The 15,122-nt window shown below is 37.5% G+C and overlaps 1 protein-coding gene across 1 annotated transcript; it reads right to left on the reverse strand.

Moving 5' to 3' along the window:
- Positions 1 to 285: 285 nt before the first annotated feature.
- Positions 286 to 15,065, reverse strand: LOC109097451 (protein PAT1 homolog 1). Its single transcript, XM_042762727.1, is given in 19 exon segments — positions 286 to 833; positions 1,557 to 1,682; positions 1,684 to 1,707; positions 3,237 to 3,328; positions 3,450 to 3,575; positions 3,688 to 3,847; positions 7,875 to 8,020; positions 8,384 to 8,443; positions 8,662 to 8,759; positions 8,940 to 9,054; positions 9,293 to 9,443; positions 9,528 to 9,730; positions 9,859 to 9,945; positions 10,200 to 10,301; positions 10,618 to 10,818; positions 10,911 to 10,985; positions 12,389 to 12,789; positions 14,038 to 14,137; positions 14,909 to 15,065. Coding segments are annotated over 19 exon segments (2,304 nt in total). The 5' UTR covers positions 14,924 to 15,065; the 3' UTR covers positions 286 to 811.
- Between the last annotated feature and the right edge of the window lie 57 nt (positions 15,066 to 15,122).

The following is a 15,122-nucleotide window of genomic DNA, read 5'->3' on the forward strand; positions in this document are numbered from 1 at the left end:
TTTTGTTCATGATGGTGGTGTAAATTTTTAATATTTGTCACTACTTGAAGATGAAGTTGGATGAGGTAAGTTTTCTTGGGTAGTGTTGCCACCCTTACACATCATTTGTTGTACAGGGTTTTAAAAAAAAAAAAAGAAAAAGAAAAAGAAAAAAAAAAATGAAAATTAGTATGTAAAATACATAAAATGCAAAATGGGAGGAAGTTCACTTTTCATTTTAGAAAAGTCCAGGTTTTCCAGGTGTGTAATAAACCCTGCTAAGATCAATACACTAATACACTGATCTTTGTATAATAGAAAGTTTTAATTTCATGTGTATCACCGGCATCATGTCAAGATCTTTAAAAATGAAGAATACCTTTGTTTTAACCTTCATTTAAACTCACAGACACACTTGCACAGACACTCTTTTGCAAACATACAACAAGCTGCAGTGTATAAGAAAGTTAAGATATTAATGAACAGCAAAATTCTCCTCAAATCTATGTGTCTATAAATAAGGTCGGATGTTGTCATGATCGAGCCATTTCACAGGGAAACCTCACCACACGCTGTGGTCCCTTTCCTGGCTCTGCTGTTCAGAGCTGACCCTAATGGAAGCTAAAATACATAAACCTGATCGCCTTTATTGACAAACCTATGGACAACAGTTTATAACCATTTAAACATTATTCCTATCTGTTGTGACTTTTATAACGTGAAAGGAAAAGTGACCTGACCTCACCCTCCAATACATATCACACATAAAACTGCTCATTCACAAATACATTAACAGCCAGCCTCTCAACAACTGCCACATTTGAAGTCACTTCTACCTGGACAGGGCTGTGATCCTGAAAAGAAAATCAAGACAAGTCAATCTCAATAAAAGGCCTAAATAACCTGATCTCTTACTTTCTTTCATTTATTTGATCACATCTTCTTTACACTAAACACAGAAACCAAACATTATGTGCAAACATTCCAGCACTGGTCGATATTGAATACTCATGATATATTTGTGATTACATGGTTGCAAAAATGCTTACTTTGATCAAGCATGCATGCATATATTAAATATACAAATGAATAACTAACATTTGATACGCACATAAATGTTACTTGCTATAAAATAGAAGAACAATTTTTGCATATGTATAAATGATGTTATGACATTTTGTGTATATAAGTACAATGTTATATATATATATTCTGTGTATATTTAAAACGCTAACAAGTAAAAAGTTAAATAAACGAAAAAGTAAAAATTATAATATATACATACAAAAACCTGCTTTTTTGTACTTATTTTATTATTTATATTACTTTGTGATTTCCATATTAAAAATGACAATAACAGGAATCACAAATATACACAGGTAAATATAGTAATCAACGCTTGAAGTGGATCCAAAAAAGTTTATCAAATTTGTCCTAAGACAAGAAAGCATTTTGGTTTTAGGACAACTTTGATGAAAGGATTTGATCCACTTCAAATATTGAAAAGTTTATGAATATGGACCAGTTCTATTGCCTTATATCCATTTTAAATCTTGAGTTTTAGAGGAAAAACTCACTGTAGCTTCTCCTGCAAGAGCTCGAGTCTCTGCCGGTCCACATATCGAGAGAACAATGACACTAGGTTTGGAGGAGTAAGAGTAAACAGCGGTGATGAAAGCGCAGAGGACGGGACCTTCAAAAGGCGTCACAGAGAACACCAACTCAGTCCTGGAAACAGAATGAAAAAAAAAATTGGTATGAAGAACCAGAAAAATAAAAAATCATTAGGTTATTAAAAAAAAAAAAAAAAAAAAAAAAACTATTTTAATCGATTTTCATTTTTACAGAACGATGTTGATTCTTAAATCCCAAGAATCGATTAGTCTAGCCTGTTTTCAGTTAATGGACTGAACATTGAAGGGTACCTCCCATCCAATAAACCCAATAAGCATTGTGCTTTGCTACTTTTAATATGTAACAAAGTCTCAGATTTCAAATTCTGTCCATTGTATTTCAGTATTCAAATAATAAATGCAGTTCTGGCACTGTTTAATGTAAAGTGACAGATCGCTGTAGCGCCTCAGTTCAAGAGACGTGAACTGATCATCTCCTCCCCTTTAATACCAGTCTCAACACAAAATAAACCTGACTAAACATCCAAACGTAAGTTAAAAGAAAGTGTACGGCTTTACAATCTGTATCCTGTCTCATGTAATCGCTCAATCAGTGTTTCAGCCGCACAAAGATGTCAATATAACAGCTTGTAAACAATGTCACGCAACGTCACATTTACCTCAGAAAAACCATATTCGGTGACCATGAACTCATTACTCATACTTATGATGATTATGCTCATACTTATCAGTTGGAAGCTGAAGAACATGTAAACTCAGCAAGACAAATGTAAATATGTCTAAATAGAGTTTCTCTTAGCTTGCCATATAATAGAATATATCTTGACTAAAAGGCAATATTAAGTAGACTCTTAAACTTTCTGTATAAAGGCACAGGGATGTTTCGATAGGTAAGACATCCTGTCTTAAAGTGGCCATTGTAAGATTCTAGAACACCCTATGCTCTTCTGTACCTCCTAAGGATGCAGCATTACATCATGGTCATGGAACATGTTGTTTTCCTTAACTGTCTATACCAAGTCTTTTTCCTTTATTTGTTAGAAATCTCTATTGCAGTGGTTTTCAAACCGGTCCTGCAAAGCACCCCTAGCACCTCACATTTTGTATGTCTCCCTATATCTGACACACCCATTCAGGTCTTGCAATCTCTACTAATGAGCTGATAAGTTGAATCAGGTGTGATAGATAAGGGAGACACAGAAAATGTGCAGTGCTGGGGGTGCCCGCAGGACCGGTATGAAAAACACTGCTCTATTGTAATCCTCTATTGTAACTTTTAATATAAAAACTTAAGTGTAATTTAAGCAGTTGTATAGCCTAAAAAAAATGGTCCGTTTTGTCCTTTTTGTATTTTAGTTATTTTATTAGTGTATGTTGTATCATGTGTATTTTGTGTATTTTGTTGAGTTAGTTTTTATAATTTTTTTCCTTGAGAAAATTAGCCATGTGTACCTGATATATATCCAAAATAACCGATATTGAATGAGAATCAAATCGTGAAATTTGTTTCAAAACCCAACCCTACGAATCATGATGAAATACTGCAACACTAGCCACTTTCACACATGAATACCAAGCATGCCTGTAGGGAAAACAGATAATAATACACAGACAGATACTCACCAGCGGTTATCGTCCATGAGCTGACAGTTGGGATCGGAGCTCTGCATCCTCTCTCCTTCACTTAGAATCAGATAGAGCAACGTCACGCCAAACTGACAAACACAACACATACATTACTGAAATATCATTGGTTTAGTTCGACAAAAAGCCAGAGGAGACGGTGCACGTCTGCCATTTAAAAAAATAAAAATAAATCTAATTTGACAGTGATACCTTATTTTGCAGCACAAGGGGAAGCTGTCCTTCACTGCCCTGCAGCTCCTGAAGAAGATCAGTAAGGGAGGTACTCGACATGGACTGGACTACTACAGTCACTGGCTCTACCAACCAACACAGTACCTATGAGAGAGAACATGCAAATGAGAAAACTTTTCCTTTTTCCTAGCATTAATCATAACCTATAGAACTTGACACATCTCATTCTCATTCTCACTCTCATCTGTGACTGTACCTGGTCTTGTTTGTCTTTCTTGGCCAGAGCTGGAAGGTTCCTGGCTATTCCCATGACAACAGCAGCAGCCTGGGGCTGTGGCAGGAAGGGGAGGAGTCTGGAGATGAGGCGTTTCCCCTTACGCACAGACATGATCATCAAGCACTGCTCATCGCTCACTCTGCAGAAGGGTGGGAATTAGGTCTGTTACGGTCACAAACCTTCTAGTATTTGACAAGTATTAGTGGTTTCACACAGTTCTTGACTACAGCACAAAACTATGCTGTTTTAACATGCTTGTTTATTAAAAAAAAATAAAATAAAATCAGATAGGTCCTTCAAGGTATCTTGGAGGGGTGAGGTGTCCAAGATGCAACATCTAGCTACTGGGATGCCTCATGGCTCAGTTCTTGGACCACTTCTCTTTAGGGCTGCAACAACTAATCGATAAAATCGATTATAATTGATAATGAAAGTAATCACAATGATTCTCATTATCGATTAGTCGGGTCTGCCCACAGTGAACGTCCAACTTCAGCCGGTCACATCAAATACAGCACTTTCTATGCACAAAATGCATCTAAAAATAGTAAAAAATATAGTGAAAGAGTTATGAGAGTAGGAATTGTAAAGGGGTAACAGCATGTCATTTTCTGAATATAAATATCAGATGCTTCATAGTCACTTTTTACAGGATAAAGAAATGACAGTTAGACGTGACTGTGATCAAAGTGATTGTGTGTTCCTGCAGAACATATCTCTGACATGTAGGTTAACACAGAGTTTGGGTTTTTATTAATTTATTATCTTTATTATTATTAAAATTTTCAATATAGAGATTTAAGCTATATTTACTATACAGTGCTTAAATTTATTAAAGCAAATTTTTGTAAGGTTTCTAAACTACACTGCTCTAAACTAATAGTACTGGTGATTACCAAAATCATTTTTAGCTTTCTGTATTGGTTAGTCCTCCAATGTGAGTAAGCTCTTTAGTAACAGTAGTATTTCTAATGCTACAATATAATTAGTGGTGCTTGCCGAAGGCAAAGCAACACTATTACTATCTCACATACTTATTATTCTTCTTTTTCTTCTTCTTATAGATTCCGTACAAATTTCGGCGCGTAACTAGTCCCACAGTTTTTGTCACACACCCGCAAAAGAGGTGTCAAATCGTGCGGCCTATTCGGGAATGGTGTGCTATGACTTTTATAAGCGATCGGGGCGTACGATGTTCGCAACCGGGCGAAATATCGCCCGAAAAATCGCATATACAATGCATTGCGGCCAACTTTGACGGATCGTAGCTCTGAGACAGAATTTCGCAGAAACATGTGAATCACCACATTTGGAGAGGCTATCAGGCTGTGCGAGAACATACCCCCGCAGTGGGGTATAAGTTGTACCCCTGGGGCGCAAGAGCCCCCAAAATTGCCCCATAGACATACTATGGTGAGAGATCGCCCATGAAACAGTGCGTTTTTCCTACTATGGTACTTTACATAGGAGTTTTGCATTGAAACGTAACTCTGGATCACAATGTCATAGAGACATGGGGGTGGGCTCATTTTACTCAGGCAACCAATCAGTCTGTTAGGATCATTGTGAAGCAGTCAAGCCACGCCCTAGCAACCATTTAGGGCCCCTTAGTAACAACATCCATAGACTTCCATTGAAAAAGATCAAATTAATATCTTTGGATAGGAGTGTCATAGAAACATGAGGGTGGGCTCGTTTGACTCGGGGCAGCAAACGACCAATCAGGATTCACCGTCAAGACTTCATAGCCACGCCCTAGCAACCATTTAGAGCACCCTAGCAACCCAAAGCATAGAGGGATATCTTTAAATCTGAATGTCATAAAGCCATAAGGGTTGGTTTCTATGTTTTTCACACTGGCAAGCAGCCTTTGGAGTATCTATATGGCAGCTGCTAGGCCACTTCCTAGCAACCAAACAGAGTACCCTAGCAAACGTTTTTCAAGACCTATATCTCTGCATCAAAACATCGTACAGACATGGGGGTTGGTTTACATTGGCAAGCAGCCTTTGGAGAATCATCACTGGCAGCTGTCAGGCCACTCCCTAGCAACCCAAACAGAGTACCCTAGCAACCATTTAGTAAGTATTATATCTTTACAACCGAAAATCGTACAGACATGGGGGTTGGTTTATATTGGCAAGCAGCCTTTGAGTATCAACATTGACAGATGCCAAGCCACTCCCTAGCAACCAAACAGAGTACCCTAGCAACCGTTTTTCAAGATCTATACCTCTGCATCTGAATATCGTACAGACATGGGGGTTGGTTTATATTGGCAAGCTGCCTTTGGAGTATCATCATTGGCAGCTTCCAAGCCACTCCCTAGCAACCAAACAGAGTACCCTAGCAACCGTTTTGCAAGACCTATATCTCTGAATCAGAACATCGTAAAGACATGGCGGTTGGATCTTTTGACTCATGCTAGCAAACTGGAATTCCAACATGCTAGTCATGCTAGCAGTGAATAGCTACATGCTAATAGTGATTAGCTAAGAGATAAATCAGGCTATGAACTCTATAAAAAGACCCTAGCAACCGAGGGCCGAGTTTTGCCACTGCAAGCACCACTCACATTTTCTTCAGGAAATGTACATTCTAGTTATTGATGTTATCTATGAAAGAAAGGCAGAAAAAAAAAAATAGTCAAGCGCTAGTGTTTTTTTTTTTAAATACCCAATTACAGTCAAAAAGTACATAATGCCAGCAAGAATGCAAGCTGTTATGAAAGGAATAGGAGGCCATTTTTGTTATTATGTGAATTACTATTTAGTTGTTTCAGTTTGTAAAAATAATGATATTAATATTTTTGGATTTAATTTTTTTTTTGACCGATTCCTAAACTATTTGTGTTTTCTCTTTATTATGACAGGTGATACAATACATTTTTTAAGTACTGTATGTTTTCATAGCATTCAGTTGTCATGTTTGTTTGAAGGACATTGGGCATCCGATTATCAGATTAATTGATTAATCAAAAAAAAAAAAAAAAAAAAAAAAAAAAAAAAATCAGCCAACTAATCGATTATCAAAATAATTGTTAGTTGCAGCCCTACTTCTCTTCTCTGTCTACATCACTAGGTTCTATCATTCAGAAACATGGCTTTTCATATCACTGCTATGCTAATGACACTGAACAAACTCATCAATTCATCACAATTTCACCATCCGGCTAGGTCTATCAACCATAACTCCTTCAAAATCAGCTGAATTTGTCAGACCACATTGCTAAAACTGCCCGGTCCTGGAGATTTGCTTTATACAACATTAGAAAAGACATGCTACATAACTCCTGGTTCAATTTCTTTTTTTTCCAGGTCTTCCAGCCAGTTCATTCTAATCTCTACAATACAGAATGCAAGATTAATCTTTAACGAGCAGAAAAGAACGCATGTCACACCTCTGTTTATCAATTTGCACTGGCTACCAATAGCTGTTCGCATAAAATTCAAGGCATTAATGTTTGCCTACAAAACCACCACTGACTCTGCACCCCTCTACACTACTTCAGACTTATGTGCCCTCTAGGAAGCTTTCGTTCTACAATTGAACAGCGCATTATTGTGCCATCCAAAAGAGACACAAAATCACTTTCACAGACTTTTTCCATTAACTGTTCCCTCCTGGTGGAATGACCCGCCCAACTCAAACCGAACAGCTTAGCCATCTTCAAGAATCGGCTCAAAACACATCTCTTCCATCTTCATTTGACCCTCTAACTCCAACACTCTCTATTCGAATTCAATTTTTTCTATTGGTTTTTTTTATTAAAAAAAAAAAAAAAAAAAAAACACTTGACCCTCTAACTCTAGCACTATCTATTCTATTTCTATTCTTTCTATTCTAACTGCTTATTTACTTTTTATTTATTATAAAAATGACCCTCTAACAATAGCATTCTCTACTCTTTCTATTCTATCTACTTGTTTTCTTTTTATTATATTAAAAAAACCTTGCATACTGTGTTAGTCTAACGGAAACTTGTCAAAGCACTTACATTATTATTGTTGATATTGATTGCTTTTATTGTCCTCATTTTTAAGTCGCTTTAAATAAAGCGTCTGTTAAATGACTTAATCTAAATGTAAAAACATGATCATAAAACTACTTCTCCACTAGGCTAGTTCATGTGCCTGTACTCATGTAGCGCTTCCGGTCGCACTCACCGGTCGTCCCACTCTTTTTCTCGGAGAGAGTTGTAGAGCTGCAGCGTGTGGGTTTTATGCTGTTCTAGCAGGGCATCTCTTTGGTGCTCAGGGGTCTGCAAGAACTTCTTCTCAAAGTCTTGCACTTCTAATAGTAAACTGTACATCTGCAAAACAAAATATACAGGTTAGTACTGTATTATACTTGTTAGTATATTTCATGGAATACTGATTTAATTACAGGGCTCAACAATAACTTGCTGAAAACAACTATTTGTTTTATTTAGTTGTGGCCAGAAAATAATTTTGGCAGGGAAAATAAAAATCTGAACAACTGAACTGACTGAGCAAGTATAAAAAATATAATGTTTGTTTTATTTATTTGTGGTATAAATATATATATATAATATAGTAACTAAATAATATATATATATATAAATTTTTTTTTTTTTTTTTTTTTTTTTAATTAATCACCTGAGCCAGAATAAAAATACTGTGGCTACAAAAGCTTCACTTCTCTCTATTCTTACCTTCTCCACAGTGTAAAGGATTTGTCGTCTTTTGTTCCACACTTGCTTTTCTCTTTTTTCCTGCAAAATAAAGCACATTGGTACAAAGAATCTGCACCATGATAACATGCACCTTTTGAATAAACTCTTTATTCATGAAGAAAAATGCATTACTAGGACCAGAAAGAATCTGTTGAGTTCGTTTTTGCACGGGTCCACTCATAATCAACCAAAAACAGCCTCATAAGTGGTTTTATAAAAACAGTCTATGTAAAAGGGTGAGGGAATAGAGTGCTGACCTCATCATTACTGCTAGTGGTCACCACGGCATCAATCATTTTCCTTGGATTGTTCACACTGGAGACAGTGAGTTTTCCTAATGAGCCAGCAAACTGCACTATGAAACAAACATAGTCACAAAGAATTTAGACCATTTGAACAGATAGAAATTATTGACCTGACAGAAATGCACAATTAAATCAATAACATCAAAATATACATTTTTGGTTTGCTTGCAGTTATAAGAATGTTAAGACGGGCATTTTTTAATGCCATTTTGCCACGTGTTGTTTTTTACCTGGCCGATAGGTGTGCTCCAGTTTAGCCACCTGAGGAGTGATGAGTTTGGTGGTGTGCTCCTTTCTGTTGTCTCGGTCCCGCTCCTGACGCTTCTCCATCTTCTCATAATAATTCTGCAAAATAAGAATTGATATCCACTATAAACCAGCAATTTCTACACAACATTTTACAATGATGTTTCTCAAATTAAAAAAATAAATAAATCCAAGCTACAGCAGTATTAGAAAATAACTCAATGGTAGACAAACTCTGATGTCTCAAGCCTCTAAAATAGCAAATAAACTTTGAAGAATAAGGCTTTCATTTGAAATGTGTCAGTCTTGGGGTAAGAATGGGTAAAAGAGTGATTACCTGGTAATAGTAGTCATCCAGATACGGATCGGTGCTTTGAAGTTGCATCATTTGGATTCTTGCTACCCATTCCTTCTCTCTTTGTGTCATCAGATTGCTGTAAGGATCTCTGTTTCTCCTGTCTCCAACACCTCTTCCTCCGACGTGATCACTGAGCGTATGAGAGACACAGAAACATTTACATGAGGCATTTCAAAGTGAGGTGCCATTCAGAGAGAGGACCGATGGTACCCACCCCAAGCCTCTGTTCTGCATCCTCTGGTTGAGCATCCTGCGGTGCTGCGGGTGGAGGTGGGTGGTGTTGTGTCGGATGGGTGCGTGGCCAAGAGGTGGTCCATGGGGACCCATTCTAGGACCAGACGGCCCAAAGAATGGCCTGAAACCCCCGACACCTCCCTGTAATAATGGGGGAGCTGGACCACGTGGGAACTGACCAATCTGAAGAGCGTAGCACAAGATAGAAAAAAAAAAAACCTTTTTTGATTTTTATGGTTAGGACATGATGGAAGCTCTAGATCCACTCTTATTAAATGGTGTATACTAATACTACTATATCATTAACTCACCTGAGAGTTGAGCAGTTGGGCTCTCTGTATCTGAGACAGAACAGGACCAACACCAGCAGGGAACGGAGGATGAGACAACGGTGAGTTCTGAGAGAGCAAAAAAAGGGTTTATCATAATTTGACATTTCAATACTGTTCAAAAACCTTCAAAATAAATATGATACCAGATAGTTTTCCTCCCAAAAGCCATTTAGACATTAGATGTCCCCTAAAGAGAGCCTCCTCGAGCACGAGCAAACAGGCATCGAAGCGTGGAAAATTGTTTTGTCTTTTTTCACTGTATTATAGCGCCACTGTCAGGCTGTTGGAGTTGAGTGATTCTGAACTGATCTGGGACTCACAGCGATGCTGAGGAGGTTGTTGGGGGACAGACGCTCAGGGAAGGGAGGTGGGTAGCGCAGTGGCACAGAGGCTCTCACGTGAATGGCTGAAGGGTGATTATTCTGAAGAAAAAAGAAACATACAGTCAATGAACTACTTTAGTTGATCTAAATCAATGCATCATCCAGAAATATTAAATGCAAACATATCAACACTCCTTGGGTTAATTTAGAAAAAAATACTATGTTTTAATTACACCTTTACTTCACGCATTAAATAAAAGGTTGGCTAAGGGAGACTTGTCATAGCACTTTCATATTATTGCTCTTTTGTTGGTTTTGATTGCTTCTGTTGTCCTCATTTGTAAGTCGCTTTGGATAAAAGCTTCTGCTAAAGACTTAATGTAAATATTTGAGTACATAAAGACTGACATCTCACCTGGTGATTGTGGACTTGACTCATGGGCTGTTTTGGAGGTGTTCCAATAGGTACAGCCCTTACAGGTGGACTTCCAATCACAGGTGAGGAGGAGCGAGGAGGCGGAACCCTTTCGGACAAATCTCGCCCTTCTTCTCTGCTGAGTGCAGGAGGCCGATTAGGAAGCCCCACCTCTTTGATAATCGACATAAGCGTTTTGTCCTGAGCAGTTAATCGAGAAGTTTAGAAGAACAGCACAGAAAGAAAATCAAGCAAGCTTGAGAAAGCTTTTTAATATACACAAATGTGTTTACCTCTTTTTGAGTGACTAGTCCAGAACTAACAGGACTGAAGCCCATACTGTTTTCCCAAATACTGTGAGAGTTTATCTATGGAGGGGAAAAGAAAAAGGGAAATATTGGTCATTTATTCTGAATAGTTAGAGCAGTAAGGTAAATCACACAGAGACAAATCCATATTGTTTTTGTTGACGTATCATAAAATAAAGCCAAGCATGCTTTGTTTAGCATGTTTAAACGCTATTTTATCCATTTTAGTTGTTTTTGTTGACGTATCATAAAATAAAGCCAAGCATGCTTTGTTTAGCATGTTTAATTGATATTTTTTAATACTGATACAAATTGTCATTAAAACTAAAAAAAAAATTCAATTAAAATTATTATTACTAAAAAATATTAAAACAAGAAATTACTACTGTCATTTTAATGTAAAAAAGTATCTAAGGCTGCATTTACACTGCAGGTCTTGATGCCCAAATCCGATTTTCTGACTATATCCGATTTTTTTGCCCGAACGAAATACATTATCTTTAAAAGTGACCCGTATCCGATTTTTGCATTTACACTATACACTGCTGGAAACTTCCAAACGTAGACGTTCTGACCCGGAAAAGGAAGTAAAACAGCACGGAATACAATGGAATCAGATGCAAATAAAATTATACAGTGTTTTTGCTTTCCACAATATTTTGAAAAGTCAACAAAAAAATCAGCAAAACAAATTGGTCCTCGTACGGCGGAGAAAAAAAGCGCTTATAAACCGTGCCTCCCCATATCTCGTGAAATGTTTTCAAACACGGATTTATTTCTGTAACAACCCCTGCATCCCTGTCTCTTCTTCGCCCCAAAGACTTAAAAGACATGAAACCTCCGCATTGCTCCACTGTGTGTATCCTTCGTCCTCATCGCGCCTATAATAATTCATGTGATCTCAGTCCCACCTGAGTTGACGTCACTTTTTTAAGACGTGCGACTCGCATTTAAATCCGATTTGTCTGCTTACACCTGGCACACGCAAATGCACGTATCCGATTTATCCGATTTGATTACCACATTGAATGAGGCCTGAATCCGATTCTGAGAAAATCGAATCCATGCGGTTTTTTCCTGCTTACACGTTCACCGGTCATAATCTGTCACATGAGAGTCGGAATTGGGGTCACTTCGGAATTGGGTCACTTGAACCATGCAGTGTAAATGGGGCCTAAGTAAACCATTTCATATCATGAGCTACTTATGTAAAACAGTACTGTACAAACATAATTCTTTTTGATTCAATAATTAGACTCTTTTTGCTTTATTTTAATTAATTGTGCTGCCATATTTTACATGTGGCAAAGACGTAACATATTGCAACACCCTTAAATACCTGTTTGTTAAAGTTACCTGCTGCAGTCCACAGCCTGACGATGGCATTTTCATGTTTACAAATAGATTTACAATCTAATCATATCAATAATGGTTTCATATGATGGAGAGACAATCACACAAACCTGTGGAAGAGGAGCCGGCCCTCTGCGCATGAGCTGCTGCTGTTGTTGGTAGCTTAGCAGCAGAGAAGACTGTCCAGCTAACGCCGAGGGCTGAGGAGCCTGACCGGACAGCATCGGAGGAAGGTGAGATCTGTCCGACCTGGCAGTGCCCACTCCAGCAATAGCAGGATCCGAACCCAAGATGAGCCGAGTCAGTGATTCCGCCAGGTCACCCCCACCCCGTTCATCTGTGTCAGGGTAAAGCCGGGAGGAAGAGGAGGGTTGAGGGAGGGCTGAAGAGTGGGCATTGCCGCCAGCGAGAGGGAGGTCAACGGAGGAGGCGTCGCCCGCTCCATGCACTCCGTCTCGTACCTGCTCATCAAGCTCTGCGAGGCGGGCATGCTCCTCCTGCCAATCATCATCTAGAGAGGAAAACATAGGAGCTGATGTTACAATCTGATATGCCAAAGTAACTCAGATGTAGTACCATGTCTGAGACATGAAATAATAGTCAGAAAGCTTTTTTTTTTTTTTTTTTTTTTTTTTTTTTATGTAACATTACCTTTGGACAAAATATATGCACCTTTTTACTTTTATGGCTCATTTACTATGACTAGGTATGCACCGATGCAGATATTTATCGGCCGATTTTTAATTTTTTTAAAGCCTCGGCATATCGGAAATAGCATGAAAAGTAGGGCTGCACGATTATGACAAAATAATTGTCGATTATTCCCTTGAAATTGCGATTATTAATTACGATTATCACAATTTACATTGGATGATGTTTGGTAGGGCTGCACGATTATGACAAAATAATTGTCGATTATTCCCTTGAAATGCATTATTATAGGCTCAAATGTCACTACAAATTTGGGTTCTTCTTTTTAAAGTATATAAAAAAACAAATATGAATGATATTATAAATACTAACACTAAAAATAATCTGTAGAAAGAAAAACCCTTAACACATCTTTGAAAACACACACTCAGAATAACATAAGTGGACTTTGAACGATTAATTGCCGCTTTGAACGATTACGTTATTGTGGCATCTGTAATTGTAATCGCGATTAGAAATTCGATTAATTGTGCAGCCCTAATGAAAAGGGCAGATACCGATGGTTTATTAAATAACTGCATGGACACAATGAGTTGCATGATCCAACATTTTTCTCTGGACAAAATAATTAAATTATTTCTGAATGTAATAATAAAATGCGACGTACAGCCTACTAATTTAGGCTGTTTCTTCCCTCTCAAAACATTTAAAGAGTAGTGTATTTTTTTTCTTCTTCTTTATCCATGCTGCATACATTTTTGTTTAATAAATTTGGTCAAAATCTAGAAAAGATGATGCTGTATTGGCTTTGACTAAGTGCAAGACAGGCTACCAGATCAAGACCCTAGTGTTTTTATTTCTTTTTTATTACAGAAAAACGCTGTACTTTATTATTATTATTGGCAAACAAAAAGTTTAAAACAATGTAATTAACCAGTATTTTTTTTCTACTCAAAACGGTTTCAGAACGATTATAGCTTAATACAGAGGTGCGCATAAACATAAACGTTCAAATACCAATTTTGAAAATGTTAGAAAATGTTATAAGCGTTATAAAAATTCAGTCCAGGTGTAAGGATTGCCAAAAAAAATAATAAATAAAACGTACCGATTGCCCCTGCACCGAAAGTGTCATCATTGAACTGGTCAATTTCATCTTCTTCCTCTACCAACCCTTCCTCCTCCAGGGTGCAGTCATCCTCAAAAGACTGCAAAATAACACAGAAGCAATACAGATTAAATATATACATTTTCAACATGTAATAAAGTAGGGGGATCTAACTTAAGGAGGTCTTAAGGAAAGATGATGCTGTAGCCACATCCAAAGGTAAAATACTGTCCTTGTGCTCAACAAAAACTAACATGATCAGTGGTAGAGAACATATTAATCTTGATTATTTTAGGTCTTTTAACTAAAAAGATGCATTACTCCTAGAAGCAGTTTATACATGTTCCCAATACGGACTGTGCAAACTGTTACGTGCAGAATCATTTAATGTTACAGAAAACTGCAGATAAAAAAAATTAAATCTTACAGAAACCCTTTCGCCCTGAAGACATAATTCTCAGAGTGACGAAATAAATAAAAAAAGCTTTTGAAATTAAAGTGATCCCAGTGTGTTTACATTGCTCCTGTTAGTTGACGAACTAGCACGGGCCTCGCTAACATGCCTAACACAAGGCCAAAGGTTTCAATAACACACATCTGGGCCACACTAAACTCAAAACAGCGGGTATTCGCTAGAGCACATTTAGCTGTTATAACATTTCATGAAGCTTTTACATCTTGTTCTATATCAGCACCAGAGGAAACCGACGGTTAGGCCTCACAAACAAATTAAGCTCGCTAACTGTAGTGTCGAAAAACAAAGCCGCAATTTTCCACCAAAGTGTAAATCTTCTAAACAGCGCTTGTCAGATTAAATCTCTTCAATGAGAGCCGTTTCGACGTACACTTGGTAAAGAAAGACAACATTTACCTGGAAATGGAACATGTGTCTGTGTTAAAACGGTCTCGTTTGATTCTGCTGCGCGAGACGCCGCGCGCGCGAGTGCTGTAAAAACACTACACTGCTGACCATCATTTATGTGTTTTAAAATATCCAGTTTTCCGTTTGTGTATTTTGGAATCCTGTTAAACATGCATAAAAGAAAAAAATAAAAAAATAATATGGATATAGGAAATTGATTTGA

This window comes from Cyprinus carpio, chromosome A1 (assembly GCF_018340385.1).
Source record: "Cyprinus carpio isolate SPL01 chromosome A1, ASM1834038v1, whole genome shotgun sequence".
Classification (NCBI taxonomy): Eukaryota; Metazoa; Chordata; class Actinopteri; order Cypriniformes; family Cyprinidae; genus Cyprinus; species Cyprinus carpio.